General features: G+C 38.2%; 1 protein-coding gene across 3 annotated transcripts in view; it reads right to left on the minus strand.

The window, feature by feature from the left end:
• Positions 1-3,490: 3,490 nt before the first annotated feature.
• The window catches only part of RIMS1 (regulating synaptic membrane exocytosis 1), a 160,091-nt gene continuing 146,834 nt past the window's right edge, over positions 3,491-16,747 (minus strand). For all 3 annotated transcript variants that reach the window (XM_053972461.1, XM_053972462.1, XM_053972463.1), the window contains 5 exons: positions 12,963-13,104; positions 9,384-9,496; positions 6,922-7,023; positions 6,118-6,257; positions 3,491-5,727 (listed from right to left, as the gene is read on the minus strand). In XM_053972461.1, the coding sequence (XP_053828436.1) occupies positions 5,509-5,727; positions 6,118-6,257; positions 6,922-7,023; positions 9,384-9,496; positions 12,963-13,104 (716 nt within the window). In that variant the 3' untranslated portion in view covers positions 3,491-5,508. The remainder of the gene's footprint in view (positions 5,728-6,117; positions 6,258-6,921; positions 7,024-9,383; positions 9,497-12,962; positions 13,105-16,747) is intronic.

Genomic DNA, 16,747 nt, shown 5'->3' on the forward strand with positions numbered 1-16,747 from the left:
AGTATTGCTATATTTTTCCCTCTGAGTGGACACTCTTTCTGCAGCATGCAAATATAGTTATCAAACATACTTTAAAGTAAATATTTTTGGTATATACTGTAACATTTAATTTAATTGCTATTTTACAATATTTGCTGAATTTGAAATCTTAATTTTTGGTTTAAATTGCATGACAAGAGTTCTTAAAATATCTAGGATTGTCTTACTGCCCTCTGCATGAGCTTGTTCTAAATGGAATTATTATTCTGCCTTCTATAATCACTGGTCTAGCATAGACATGGGCATCTTGGTTCTGTGAAAACTTGCTGCAATGAAGCAGCCTAGGCCAGTCAGACCAGACAATGGGAAGGTGCTGGAAATGCAGAGGTGATAGTGCTGCTGTACTTCCTGAAGAGTAGGAGTCTGGAACATGAGACATCTTGTCTATTAAAAATTATTTGTATAGGTGTTGGCATAAAGGAAAACAATTTCAGCATCTTGCTTTGGCTCAGGAACTTCTATTTGGCTGCAGCTGAAATAGGGTGACAAGGTTGAATACAGAAGATATTCCTTCCTGATACTTGTCAGTGTGAAAACAGCTTTGGGAGCCAGGAGAAGATGAAATCTTTTTATGTCATTTATATCCCTGAGGACCTCAGAAATGCTTTTTGAATATTTATCTTCTGCTCTGTCTGTATTTATGCAATATCTCTGAAATGGAGAATTACACCTACCCCCATTTAATTAATCACAAAATGATGAGTGCAGAAACCCATGACTAGGTTCTCAAAGTCACACAGTATATCTCACTGATATAAATGAGAAGGAAATGTGAAAAAAAGACTCAGTCTTCACTGACATGAATGATTTCAGACTTAGTGAAAATCCACACAGAGGGTGATACCACACAGCCTTTCACTACAGACCACTGCTTTACCATGTAGGCCACTATTGATTTGTAACTGCATTTTGGCAGGGCTCTGAAGCTGTAGACATGTTAAAAGTAATCAGAATAAATAATTCTGAGTTGTCCAATGAGCATTCTAATAATGAGCTCCTCCTCATCACCTTTTGAAGGCAATTTTTCCAGAGGCAATCTAAAAATTTCTGTGAAATTCTTAGGTGTCACTCTTCTAGCAGTAAGCAGCTGAAACCTCCAAAAGACTTGGCTCTTGAGAATGTGGTTCTTATACTAGCAGAGGTAAACATACAGCTGTATATTTGCCTTATCTGAATTTCTGTATTGGTAAACTGCACTCTACAGATTTTGACAGCTTTATGCCTTTTCCCTCAGTACCTTCTAAGACATTTTGACTTGACAAGGCAGAATGTATAAGGTTTTATGTCCCAGTTCAAAACTATGGCTTCAAAACATACCAATGACTAGAAAATACCTAACTAAGGAGCATTTCATTAGACCAGGGTCTGCAGCTGAATCATTAGCATCACCTAGAAGGCAGTTTCCCCTCCTGTCTCTGCACCCAAGGGGGGAATTTGGATCACAAAATTCGGAAGACCATTGATCTGTGTGACATGCCTGCTACACACAACCTCTTTCATAAGCATGGTATTTAACTACCAGAATACATGGTCATTCCTGCAGACACTGAGAAAATTCATACATGACCTGTGCATTTTCTTCTTCTCTTAGAGAGTAGTCAATGGACTGGAAGAAGTATTGAGACTCTACTCTTGATAGTTGTTAGAAGAGTTTTTAATCACTTACAACAACCAGAATGCTCATCACCTGGCTTGAGAAAGAAATCTCATCCTTTAACAACAGTAAACTTTCTTGCAGATTGCTTTCTGCTATGCTTGCAGAATTATAATAGAGTATGATGGAATCACCGTTTTGGGCTTTAAAGGAAGACTGCCATGACTTTCTTTGTTTAAGGCAAAAGAAGAGTAGAAATCCTAGAACTCTTTTTCCTTGAGTGAAATGGGCTGTAGATAGTGGAGTAAATGACTACCCAGGACCTGCAAACAGACATCTTCATAGAGGACAAGTTACAGGCTATAAGTAAAACCTTGGAGGACACAGAACAGCCACTGAAAGCCCTCTCTGAACTTGTCTTCTGTGTATCTTCTGTAACCCATATCTGGGTTGACTCTGACTTCTGAGAAAACAGGCAGCCAAACTGGACATGTAATTTTTCTGTGAATTATGAAAATAAGAGGTCATGAAGCTCTGTTTTTTCCTATCCACTCACAGCAGTTCTGATGCCTCTCTAACACAAAGGTTAAGGCCAAAAGCTTCTTCCTCTGCCCACAAAAAGGGACATAAATTTGCATTTGAATATAAAATTTAAAACATTTACTTATCACAAAGAAAAGAATTGTGTGATTATATGATAGGGATTATGAGTTTAATCATCTTTCCTCTTCCCCTGTATGACATATATATAAGGCAGTACTGCATTCTTAAGGGAAAACCAAGAGGGAACTTCAGCTGATTTATTTATGCATTATAATCACAACAGCAATGAGTTTTTAAAAGATAGCAGTCCCTGGGAAAGGAGTCCAGCACAAAATTTGTCTGACCTAGCATGCTCTACTATGTCATTTCTAAAATCTTGGCATTTACGATCCCTGTTCATCAGAAACACCATAAATGAAAGAGTTTAGCATGTTCTTTTGCTGCTATATTTTCTGTCCTCTAGGGGGAGATCAGCAATGCTGGACTTCATTTATTTCTCAGGATCAGAAAGGAAAAGGTATCCTAGTATTAGACACAGTGGTCAAAGTAATGAGGTTAATAAAGTTGAGGGCTTTTTGCAACAGAATGAAAAATTCCATATTTAAACAGATCGCTCCCACCACACAGAATAACATGCCTTTTGTTCAGAGATTTACCATGTTTAATTAGTCATTTTTTCAGTATCTTAACCATGTATTAAGTTAAATAAAGTAATAAACAAAAGTGTTCAAAGTGAGGCAATACTGTCTTTATGTTATTATTAAATTGTGATCAGATATCTGTGGGACATGGAAAACTAAAAATAAATACATAATCTTTTCTTCTCTAGCAAAATTTTAGTGCCAAATTCTGCTCTCAGGTAAATTTCTGTAAAGCATTGTTCATAACAGCATCACAATAGAAGGGTATGTCCATGGTTTTAAAAAGTGCCAAAGGTCAGTAGTTGTTCTTGTATCTTAAAGGCTCAGCACACATCAAGTGGAGCCGTGGAGCCCTGGTGCCTGACTCGTATCACCTCGCTGCCCTACTACATTTCAAGAAATAATTTGGCTATTTTTTTTTTTAACTTCAATTTGCCTGTTTCAACAAATGAGAGCACAATTTGGCTGCTTTCTCAGGGAAAAGGAAGCCAACCAAACATGACTTTCACCAGGCCTCAGTTTTTGGCCCCAGATTTCAACATACACTATTACAGCAATCAAAAGAACCATAGAAATTACTTATTTTACTGTTCCTTAACACGTATCACACAGTTCTGCAGCAAGCAGAATCACAGATGAACCTCAGAACATACAGAGAGCACAACTACTACACTGGACATGAAAAGGAAATTTTATTAAACATGTTTACATAACATGAGTTGGAAGTTCATTTAAAAGCACAGGGGAGTGTTAAGACAAGTGGTCAAAATAGAAAGATACTATCGAATTATAGCTAGTTGGTTTTTGTCCACTAAGACAGAACAGGATCTAGTAGTAGTGCACCAATGCTTGAGTTCTTCCTGCTCAGCAGGTCGAGCAGTAACCAATCTGTGCCCTATGGAAAGATGGGCAGAATAATTCCCATGTGTTGAGTAATAATAAATAGTTCACTTGGTGCAGGCAGTATGTCTATGAATTAAAACCTAGTGTGTACACAGTTTCTACATGTGTTACAGCCCCACAGTAGGATTCTACACCAAAATAGTTATTAGAAGGAATTTGGTCCGTACTACATCACGTTTTCCATAGGGTAAAAAATAAAGTCCATCTATAGACATTTAGCACCAGACCCACAGACCTAGCCTGGCTAAAACCTGCAAAATGTCTATAAGAAAAATGGATGGCTTAGATTTCTTGGTTACTTCAGTATAGTAATTACGAGCAAACTGTACAAGTACATGCAACATACAAGCTGGCCTATGTGGAACTAACATACATTATTAAATAACCTTTTTCATCTCTTTTTACAAAACGTGCATGCAGCTTTGAACAGTTCCAAGTCATGCTGCTCTATTTGTGTGATCACAAAATTGAATGGCCTGTAAAAGGAGGGGAAACATATCAATGCACCTGCAGGAATCTGCAGTTCTTTGCACATTTACAGAATATCACAAGGGATTTCAAGGCCAAGAAGAACTCAAATGAATAAAAAGCAAATTGAAATTTGATTTTTTTTTTCTCCAAAAAGTAAGATATCTTGCGTTAAAAAATCAAGCCTTGTGCTTGCATCAATCTCAAAGAAATGTAAACTAAAATTTGGTAAAAACATTAGTAAGTGCAGAATATTTCAACTGGAATCTCCAGTGAAACATTGAACAACTCATACCATGCTCTATCCAGGGCAGACAGGTGCGTCTGAAGCGACACACATCAGAGAAGCCTGGGTACAGCTGAAAGTGTCATATGCTCAATTCATTCCTGGTCAACATTTTGGGAAGTCAAATATACATTTATACACAGAAACATAAGTATTTCCTCTCCAATTCTAGGAGGAAAATTGCATTACCAGTAACATATTCAATGTCAAAATTAAGACTAAAGCTGCTTTATACCAGTCCCCAGCAGTAGTTGCAGAATTCTTCAAAATTCTTCCATGCAAAACATCATAAACAGAAAAGTTATAATATATATATATAATGCAAACATATCTGCTTTTTACAAAGAAAAAGTGGCACTGTGATGATTTTTATTTTTAAGAATATAACTTAGATTGGTCATTTGTTCTGGGTTCCCACATGAAAGACTTGTAAGTACCAGAACTGAGGAAAGATTTGAACTCGCTGGAATTGTAACTGTGGCTGTTGAACACTTTAACGATGCTTACAGAGATATGCTTCAGCCCTTTTTTGTTTGGTTTAGAAAAAGAAAGGAAGGGTCTCTGTTAGCATTGTGAGGACTTCTACAAAACTAGCAGAATCACGTGGCAAAAAACTAGTGGAAGTGACAAGTACAGAAAAACTGCTGAAACACCAGGAAGGTAACACTGCTTGAGGGCTCTCTCAAAATGTGAAAAAACAACATTGTTAACAGAGTGAGAGCTTCCAGTTTGGGTCATCTTTGACTTAGGTCGAATCTGAATGTCTCTCTCTTTTTTTCTTTTTCCTTTCTTTTTTCTTTTTTTTTTTTTAATCATTATAAGCATCAGTGGTAGCTGCTAATAGATTAGCTGTATGTGATATACCTTTGTTCTGCCAATTTAAGCCATCTCTCAACAGACAGACATATGTTTGGATAACTACTACAAGCAAAAACGGAAGTGATTGTCTTTCTCCAATAGTGTTTCTTGACCATGTGAATATCTGGTTCCAATTGTTATCCTGGGTGATGTTTTTGAATAGACAGCACCTGCTACTATGATCTAATGCAGGGAGGCCCAGTGGAACTTTCCAGGGATGACTGGGAAGCCCTACGTGTCAAGGGAGTCAATGTTGGATCCACTAGCGATGAAGGTGGAAATAATTTATACCAGCCTATTACCACGCTGGACAGATCCAGTTCCTCCAGAAGGATCTGGGCAACTCCCATGAAGCATTTGTGGTCCATTCGGCCATAGTCTCCCCAGACTATTACCTGGAAGAACATAAAATTAAGGTTCATGATTGTCCCCAAATCCATGCTTATACAGGGTTATATGCTTAAACATGTGGTTATGTATGTTTGCTCTTGCTATTATTTGTGTTAGCATAAGGAAAATGTTATTCTCAAGAGTGAATGATTTCTTCCCTTTCATGGGAAAACCTCATGGCAGGACAGGAACAAGAGTCAACAGAAGAGAAATGTTTAATGCAGTAAGACATTTTTCAAGTCTGAAACTACAAGCCACAAGGATGTCCGTTATGGTATTTATAGAATTAAATGCTTAGTGAGTTGGAATGGATTTACACATACTGGTTAAATTTAAGTAAACATGCAAGTGATTCCCCAAAGGACAGCCTAAAATGGGATTAAGAAGAAACTGACCTGAAGGACTTTACCCTGTGGACTTTCCTCAAAAACCAGTGTCTGTTGGTACAGAGGATCAAGCGTCTTCCTTGCAATTCTTGTCTTCTTCTTAGCTATACATGCTCCATTTTCCAGTAAATACACTTTAACATACGGAGCTGCAAACAGAACATCAGGAATGTTATGTTTGGACTTAAAGTGCACATCTGAAATGGAAAACAAATGCCTTAAAAGGAAGCAGAGTACAAAGAAAATGACACATGTTATTTTCATTTTATGTAATCTGAATACAATTATATTCATAAAAAAGATGGCACAGCCCACAAGAAATCAATTTGATTTTTATAAACTTTCAATGTAATTATCTAAGATGTTACTCACAACACTTCATGTCAGTCATTTTAAAAACATTTTATTTTTCCAGGAGTTAGCTGTCACTGACAGCTATTCTAGATTCTCTATGAGTGCTTAGGGGTCAGACATAGTTCAAAGCAAAAGGAATCTTTAAGACTCTGCCACTCCAATGACACAGACACAAATTGCTCTTTCATCTTTAGCTCCTAAAGAGATTGCAAAGTACCATTTTCACTAAATGTTATTTAAAAGAACTGTTCCAGGAGTTACAATAAGCAGTGGCTGGGGTATTGATTCTAAATCAACTCTAATAATTGTTTCTATAAATCACTAGAGCTTCAACAAATGTCCTTATAAAATGACACAGTATTATTACAATATACATTATGTAAATTATTGACGCGGACAGTAGCACTAGCACAAGCTGCTCCCTTCTTGAAGCATTGTTGTGTACAGTTTTTTCCATACCTGGGGTAGATTTGGAGCCAGGTTTTTGTGTGAGGCCACGGGCTCTAATGACTTCTACTTCTAACTGCCCTTTTTTATCCACCATTCCAATCTGGATGTCACCTGATAGGGAGAAGAAAGAAGCCCACATTTTAGAGAAGCATAACAGAGGAGATAAGGTATAAGAGTGAGAAAGAGAAAGACTAGTTTTATATTATTCTTCTGTATTACTGTGCTTGTTGTGTCTCCTGATGATCCCTTTAGCTTCTCTATCCTTAAAAAAGGACTAAATAATATATATTTAGGGGGCATGGTTCCCTCTTTTGGTATACAGTTCATACCAGCTAAAAAGAAGTATTTTTTCTTCAAAAGTCTTCACCAAGCACACAGGTGACAATTTCTCCATTTTTATCAATATTCCACACACATTTTTGGTGGGACTAAAATGTCACAACATGTTAAAAAAAGAAACTACTTTCATTTCTAAACAGTCAAACTGGTTTCCTTGCCTGAGTTTTGACAAATGACATTTCCTGCAGAAAAAGGAAACTGCTTACTCTGAGACCAAGCACTGTTCTGATCTAGATCAATAGAATACAAGGGCAGTAAACTAAGTACTGATGCTCAAAATATTGTATCTCTATGCTTTCATATATCATGGAATCAACTGAGTAGAAATTTAACTTAGATTAAAATAGATTAAAATAGGCCATTTAGAATAAAAAATGCACAGTATGACATGAGCAGCTACATGACACTTGAGCAAATAAATGAACTTCATCCATGAAATACATGAATGCATATATATTTGATATGTAAGCTCTGATTATCTAAAAAAAAATCACAAATAACTGATCCTGAACTATAGAATTTGGAGTCTGGATTTAGAGAAACAGCATTTTGAAATTAATTGGGTGTGAGATTTTCACATGTTTCTCTAACAGCATATTAAAGCAGTGTATATACCTTGGTATGTGAGGTATGACAAAACAGCAACAAAGACTTTTTTTATCAATTAAACTTTGCTTGAATAAAACCAGTCATGGTTTGCACTAAAAGTATTTCAGAGGAAAATTCCAACAAGCCGTTTTAAGAGCACATTTCTGTATCTCATATCCAAAATAAAACATGCAACAGGTAACCAGAAGGGGGAGCGATAATCCAAACATCTTCAGATCATCACTAATGAAAGGATACCACAGATCAGATCTTCTAAAAATTGTTTTAAAACATGGTGGAGTGCTTTTAGTGGGCCAAAATTTGAGCCTATAGTAGATGGAGTTCTAAAAAAAGTCAAAATAAACGTTTTATTCAAGTTATCTGCAGAAAAATCTTAAGTTGCAAAACAAGATTAAAATAAAGAAACAGAAGAAATGTAGACACTTATATGTATGCCAATAAAGCCATTTAGATATTTATTGGACAAATAATCTCACTAATACATTTTCTTCTAAAATAATAATAAAAATGTTAATTTAATAAATTTGATGTTTATGAATGCTTTAGTAGCAGTCATTTGGATTTATACAGCAAGTTTTCCTAAGAGGGTCCTCAGAGCATTCTCAATATAGTTTTCCTTCTGCTCATAAGTTGAGAAGGGAACACTGTCTTTTGCAACTTTTTTTTTCTTTTTCTCTCTCCTTTTTCAGAGGTGTCTCTGTTTGGGAAATGAATTACTGGTTTACCAAGACAGTTGTATTGAAGCATTGGCCATTTATAATTTCCATCAGGAGAAGTATTATTACACTAGTGGATCAAGGACTCCTCAATTAACATCCTAAAGCAGGTCTAAGAAGTGCTTATATATAAGCCCAAAAAACTCCAACCCCAAATGTGTCCAAAGATACTTACACAGTCCTGCACTCTTGTACTCCTTACACAACTCATACCCTGTTCATAAAGAAGCTACAGCTAATGATGCTAAAGGAAATTACAGACTGGTCTGGAAAATAGAGAAGATCACAGATAACCCCAGCAGCTGTTGTAGAAAAGGACTTTGTGTCTCTCATGACAAGCATTGGCTTTATCAGTGACTGATTATTGGTCATCACAAATGTTTCCAGAAGTTTCACTTTCTGGAGTGAGACAAACTAAACTTGGAAAAGTGCAGTTTGGCCAGAAACCCTCTGTCACATCCAATATACTCTGTGTCAAGTAAATATGAACTGTAAACAGCTGAGATTTTGCAGTGAGCTATAATTGGTGAAGCCACAATAATTTTGTGAAGCCACAAATTTTGTTTGTAAAACCCCTATCTTCAAATTGCAAGTAAGATAAGCCAGTACCTCAAATGGAGCAAATAGTTTCTCACCCCACTTTGGATACTGCCATGATAGGAGCACCAGTGACTGCAGATGGGACCTTCATGTTGACAATGAAGGAAGACACTTGGTAAAAGTCCTTTTGTTGCTGTAGTCTGGCAGTGTGTGCATTAGCTAATTGTCCTGTTATTCATTTAACAGAGGAGAACATATCATTCTTACCCATGGCAGGGGTTGCTAGTGTTTGTCGGCCCACTAACTGTGCAGGTCCCAGTCCATCGAGGAAATCACTGAACTGACTGTCAGCGCCCAGCCGCACTCCAGGAAATATTAAGCTGAAACAAAATAGAAGCTGGTTAAGTATAAGAACAGGATTAACTTCTGTCATCCTACAGTATTTACCTCAAAAGTACTGCTATACTAGGCAAGCAGCTCAGGATGCACAACCACAAATCATTCTGCAGTGTCAGGAATGAGATGTTTCCCATGGACCCCAAAGCAGTGTAGAGAAACTGCACATCAGCTTGAAATAGTCCATAAAATAGGTCTTGCTAAGGAGGTCTTCAGGAGCAGTGAAGAGCTTGATAGGTAAATAGACTAAGAATGACCTTGTATGAGAAAACATAAAAAGCTTCATGAATTTGCATAGCCTATTCTTCATTAGTGAGTGTGTGATTTACATTGATCCAAACCCCATCAGCATCAGTTAGAACAAACAGGCAAAACAGATGTATACACTAAATTAATCTGATTGCTCCAGCTGTTTAATGAAGCAGTAAACTGGCAGGTAGTAGCAGTAGTGGTGATTAGAGGTAAACCTAACGCCACTCTCTAGCCAAAATATTCTGGCAGACAAATTTGGATCTGCAGTTGCTACCCACCCCTCTGTCATGATACAAACTGAACTGTAACATCAGCACAGTGTATATGGAAACATTCAAGGCCAGGTTAGACAGGGCTTTGAGTAACCTCATTTTGAAGATGGCCCTGCCCAGGGCAGGGGGTTAGACTAAATGACTTTTACAGGTCCCTTCCAACTCAAACTATTCTATGATGCTATAATGTGTACTTAGCCAAGCTGCTTTCTTATATTCCATAGTGCCCACTTTTTTTTTAATAGATATACAGTCTCCAAAAAATAACAAAAGAAAAAAAACAGAGAGAGAAGGAGTGATCCATGGTGGGAAGACTCAGCTTTGACTTCCTTATAACAATTATGAGAAATAAAAGAACAGACTCTGAACCAAGTCTAGACAACGTATTCCCCAGCAGGCCATCCACCACTCTATGTCCTCTTTTCCTCAAATAAAATTCCCTATTAGACTGCAAAAATAATAACAAACTTCCTAGTAAAACCAAAAGCATCTAGTGTTAAAAGCTTTGATTTCTGCACGTCAGGCTTGTGTGCTTCAGCCATTCAATTCACAGTTCTTTGCAAACCCAGCAGTTGCATAGAAAAAGTCCATTCCTCTCTTGAAGACTAAATGTTCATTCTATGCCTGCATTAAACTTATTGATTGTCTGTGACTGAAGCTGGTCAGAAAATATAGAATCATAGAATAGCCTGAGATAGAAGGGACCCACAAGGATCATCAAAGCCTGACTCCTGACCCTGCACAGGACAGCTCCAAAAATCTCACCGAGTGCCTGAGAGCATTGTCCAAATGCTTGCTTCTTGAACTCTGTCAAGCTTGTTGCTGTGAGCACTTTCTGGGTAGAAAAACTTTTTCTAACATCTAAGCTAAATCTCTCCTGATTCAGCTTCATGCCGTTCCCTTGGCACAGCGTTTTTCTTTAGAAAACTCTTTGTTTTCCAAAAGCTAAGCTTTTTCACAGAAATTTAGTTTTAAATTCTTTATCTTTTTTTTTTTTAATATGGTTTCTTTAGATGGAGGAGGAAAAGAATCTCAAGGTCTCCAGTAAAACACCAAGATACGATCTGCTTATCTCCCCAGTGGCACTATCCTTTCACTCTTGCGTCTGCTTTGAGAAGTTTCTTGCTTGTTTCATTGGCCTTTTTTCCCAAAATGTGTTACATTTTGCCACAAGTTGACTAACAACATTGAAAACATTCACTTGAGAGCACACTTCTGGCTATATATGTGATAATGAACTTTGTAAGTACACATTCATCTTAATGTGTATTACTTCTAATTCATTAAACTCCAGTTAAGGGTCAAGCAAAAGAACATGACAAGGTACCCAGGGTGCAAGCACTCTGTTCACTTTTCAAGCTTGCTTTCCTCACTGCCTTACTCAGAGGCTGATTCTCAAATCAGCAGTTTATGGCTCTACCTTTCTGTCCTGCAGATGCCTTCTGTGACCTCCAGATCCAGACCTTGGCTGCCCAGCCCTGCCAAATCTATTTACACACAATGAGAGTGGAACAGAGTATTAAGCTGTTCCACTGAAAATGTCCTCACCCTTGGTGCTGGGCTCCCACCTCTCCTCTCCGCTGCTAACCAGGGAAACAGGCTCCCCCAGCTCCTCCCTAAAGGGTCCAGTTTATTGGGCCCTTTGTCACCAAGGTGAGTAACTGGTGCCCTAAAGATTGACACTCCAGCATAGAGAAGGGAAGGAGGATGGCAGGGTGGAGTGTTGAAAGGGTAAAAATCAAGGAATCATAATGGGGAAAACATTGTGATATTTTACTCTTGTCCCTCATTCTTCATCTGATCTTTATCTGCTTTGGTTTTGAATTAGTCATGATGGAGCCTGTTTTTCTTACATGGCTCTTAAAATTCATAGCATTGTCACAGAACCATAGAATAGTTTGGTTTGGAAGCTACCTTAAAAATCATCAAGTTCTGATGCCTGTGCCCCATCTAACCTAGCTGTGAACACTCCCAATGATGAGCTAATCCACAATTTCTCTGGGCAACCTGCCCCAATGTTGCAAAAAAATTAGAGTAGTGAGAAGATCTGATGATGGAAGCAGCTTTACACAGATCCTTACCACCATCACCACAGCAATCTTGGCTCTTTGTGCCTCATACAATACGCAGTAGCAATTGTGGTAACACACATATTAAAGCACAAGCATATAAAAAGGTGAAGCCAAAGAAGTCCAAATCTCTCATTTTTTTTCAAGGTCTATAAAAGTGCATTTGCCCACCCCCATTTCCCCCTTTATTTGGGGAGTCATTGTCAAAAAAATTCCCTGGTGACCACTACACACATGCAGTAGAGTCCCATGAGAACTGTGAGGATGCTGGAATATTCCTGCACATTTTTGTGTCAGAACTGCCTTTGTTCTTCTTTCCTACATTTCAAATTGTTCAGCACTGAATGGAAACAGCTGCCCCATTCCCCACAGCTGTCTGTCTGACTTCAGCTGATGGGGCAGCTGGGCTCTGTATTTACAGCTCTTAGTAAGAGACTTGGAACAACTCCAAATTAAACCTTCTTTGTATATAGTATTACTGAACAGAGTTTCATATCACAGGGATTCACATACAACATCTGAAGTTTAACACTGAGGTAATCCAAACATATCTCAAAGAAAAAGTATCCCTGTGTTTTATTTTGAACAATGCGGTCTTAATTTAGTTGTCTTTTGATGAACAAAATGCCTCACTGGGTGACAGTGAAAATAAGAACTCTTAAGAAGTTCTGTCTCAATTTCAATTTCCATGAAATTTGTGTTATGTACCTAAAATAGTTCAGTTTTTCAAATGTTTCAAGAGGAAGAATCTTTACACAGAGACATTCCCTTCAGCTAGACATCCCAAGTAACGGGACAGAAACTTCTACTACATTAGAAACTTCTCCTGCTTTACTGATATTTTTAATGCCACTTACTTGCCCTCGGAGCTATAACTATTTATGCTGCCGTCAGTGGATTCTCGACTTGGCTGTCGAACCATACGACTTCTCATCTCTGCTGCCATTCCTGTTTCTGTGCTTCTCTGTATCGTGCTCTTTAGCTTCTTGCTGCCAGCCTCTGAAAGGAGAGAAAAAGAAGCAACAGTTAGAATAACTTACAGCAAAGCCTTCCCTTGCAGTTTTCACCCAAGAACGGTGATCTGACTTGGTCATTCCTATTTACTAACATAAAAAGACTATTCTGATTGAAGAAGCAATCTGTCTTCCTCAGTTACAAACTGGAAACGACTTCTCTTTAAAAGGCTGCAACCTGAAGATCTTCATTAGGGCAAACTATTTGAAATTAGATGTCTTGTTCGTAGCCTTTACACAGCTGGAATTGTAGACAGGTTGTAATACTGTCTACTAACCACATACTTGGTAATATACCTTTAGCCACCTTGCTAGGTTGGGTGGCTGCAAAAGAAGATACAATTCTCACAGAAAATAAAAAAGGAAAAAAATCCTTCAAGCATTCCACAGAAAAATGTTAAATACTAAGATACTTAGTATTGAAAATATAATAATGCCTTTGACATTATCTTACTTCTCACCACAAAATGTCTTCAAAGTAAACAGTAGACTTTACAGAAAGTATGAACTCAGCAGTTCCGAAACAGAAATAATTCTTGGGGAATTTGTTTGGGAAACCACAGAATAGTTAAGCTGGACAGGACCACAGTGGAGCATCTGGTCCAACCTCCCTGCTTTCTAGAGCCCATTGCACAGGATTGTGTCCAAACAGTTCTTGAATATCTCCAGTGAGGAGACCCCACAACCTCTCTGGGCAGTCAGACTCTAGGCTTGCAACTGTAGGATTAGAAAGTAATGTAAATATTTTGAAATAATTTAAAGACTTCATCCATTTGTCAAGCTTCTATCCCATGTCCTTTAAAATGTAATTTGATTTTCACCCAGAAGTTTTCATGCTTCTCTTGCGCAAGAAGAGCTTCCAGTCCTTTACAGGTTGTCTACATGTTATGGCTGATCTAGAGTGAATTCTGCTGTCACATGGCAGAAATTACTCTCTAGATGATGATAGTTGTTCTCAATGATCTTTAAATTTCTTCCACCAAAGCTCCCATGTGATATAATAACATGTGTTGTCTTCAAACTCGGTGTCCTGGTCTTTTTCATTTAGTTCAAAATAGTATCCAAAGTTCAATGGGTAACATCACTTTCTCTCAGAAGGCAGTAGATTTGACAAGGTTTCACATAAGTACATGCTACAACATTCTTCTGCATTTACTCCTCCATTTCAGTGTTCCTTTATTCACCCCTGGAAAGTCTGCATGCAACTTTTTTCAGGGAAACAGATGAAAAAGCAAAAATTTCTTCCATCTCCACCTGCTGTAGAGACTGAATTGCTCTGAAAAAATTTTCACCTTCCTGTTGCACATTGTTGATGTTTGAAGCTGACAGATCTTATTCATCACAATAAAACTTCAGACTTTTGTAGCCCCCACACAGCCTGCCCATTCCCCAGGGTGTTTAAACATGCTGTGGACATTAGCTGGCCCTTGCTCTTTGGGTCTGCAGAGCTGGCCAAGGTCAAGGAGAAATCATACCTTGCAGCTGTAAGAGTAACCTCTTTAAAGCTCTCAGGGAAACAGCTAATATGGTCAAAGTGAAAGAATTACTATATTGGGCTCAGAGGAGACATGCCCACAGTGAAAGGGGCTGAGGTTTCCCTCTTAAGCTTTTTGGACCGGGGTTTGTTTATCTATGGCTACTAAGCCGCACCCAAAAGCCTCTGTGTGGAAGAGATCAGCTACTTCCACAGATCCTTTCTCCCTTCTGAGGCCAACAGCTCTGAGGTTTTCCTGTGGGCCACTGCAGATCATCCACATTGCCAGTCCTTGGTCAGCTGAAAACACATTAACCAGTGCTGCTAAATGTGAGGTAGAGTAGTGTAGGCAAGGTACACCAGGCAGACCGGGCTCCACTCTTACACAGTGCAGGTGCCTGTGGGAGGGATTTGCTGCAGCTTCAGTGACTTGGTATGTAGAAACCTACATTTGGTCCTGAACTTTCTCTTTAAAAACTGAGGGTGTGTTCAGCATATCAATGCTGATAGGCAGGATGAGTCTCAAAAAATAACTCAAAAAGCAGCTAGGAAGTATAAGCCACATACAGAGCTGTACTTCAAAGCAGGATTTTCACATTTTCTGTAGGTATGCATTTTCCACACATATTGTTTTCTCTCTCTCTCTCTCTCTCTCGCTTGCCAGGACCTCTCTGAAAGTGTGTCTGTTTCCATCTGCTCCTACAAAGCATGTGAGATTATGGAGTTTACCCCCTGCCTGCATTTCTGGAGCCAGCCAGATCAGGCAGCATGACCTGGAGGATATAAAAGGGTAGAGCCTGAAATGTGTTCAGCTGAATAGGGTTGCTTATGAGTATTCAGGGATCAGGAAAAGTAAATGAGAAGACTCTAGAGGTAGCTACAAGACCATCATGGTCTTGGCACAAATTGGTAAAGATATTGTTCTGGACCACCTGGACAACATGGTGGGTGCTGAAATTTAGCAGTGAGAGCCAGGTTGTTGGGACAGATAACGAATATTGTCATAGAAATAATCACTGTAAAAATATCCATTCACTAAATTATAAAAATTAATATTTTAGCTTTGAGCCACAGTAGAGATTGAAAATAGTAGATGGATTTTTTTTTAAGAGTAATGTTACATTGTCATGGACAACATTGGTACAGCTGTTTAAACAGCAGTTTAAACTGCTGTTTAAACCACTTCTTTGCTCCACAGATTTGAAAAGCACAGACCCTGAAGTAGTAATCCTTGTGCATGGCCAAAACCTTGTCTCACTGAGCTACAAGTACCAGACTGTCGTTTTCCAAGTACTTTTCAAGTCACTGCTCTCTGTCTTACAGTCCCAGATTCTACTTCTTTCTCTTTTCTCATCAGCATTTTCAGGTTGAAGAATCAAAAGCATCCTTCTGCCTCCCCTTACAACTGCTATTAATACCCACAATGTTTCCCAGGAAAACTAGAATCCTCCAATTTATTCACTTTTATAACCTCAGTCTTAATATTCTGAAGTACAATCAGAAATATAACAGTAATCCAACAGAATGACGAAACACAGCAAGAGTTTTAGGGCATAGAGAAAATTGCTTTTGCCCATTGATAAGCATCAAAATACTTGTTGCACAGGTTTTGGAAGTTTTAACCTTGGTCACTTATGCATCTCATATCTTACATAATACATTGTTTTTGCAATTTTAACACAAAAAATCAAGAGATGGTTTATCTTGTTAGTCTGCTCCTGTAAGCTTCTCAGCAAAACCTAGTTCTATGAGGGAGGGAGGTGCTTAGCATGCAGATGTGTTGGGAACTGCTTCTATTTCCAAAGGTGCCTTGCTAAAGTGAACTCACTCTGGGGTACAATTCCAGTCCTGCCTTGACCGCACAATGAAATAAGGGATCCAAACAACTACCAGTGTTTTCTCTGCTGTTGATAATACTTCTTTTAAAAAACTTCCACTTTCTTCTTGTATTACTTTTAATCTAACAGCTCTGCATATATCTTTGGAATGCTGCATTTACATGAATAATAGAGGTTCATAAAATATTCAAGGTCAATATCTATGCTATGACATACTGAGATTTTCTGCTCTTGTCAGGGTGTCTATTGGAGAATGCTTGATTCTGCTCCAAATCTTTATTAGTTTGGTATGTACAATTACATTTTATAATACATTG

The sequence above is a fragment of the Vidua macroura genome, chromosome 3 (assembly GCF_024509145.1).
Source record: "Vidua macroura isolate BioBank_ID:100142 chromosome 3, ASM2450914v1, whole genome shotgun sequence".
NCBI classification, from domain to species: Eukaryota; Metazoa; Chordata; class Aves; order Passeriformes; family Viduidae; genus Vidua; species Vidua macroura.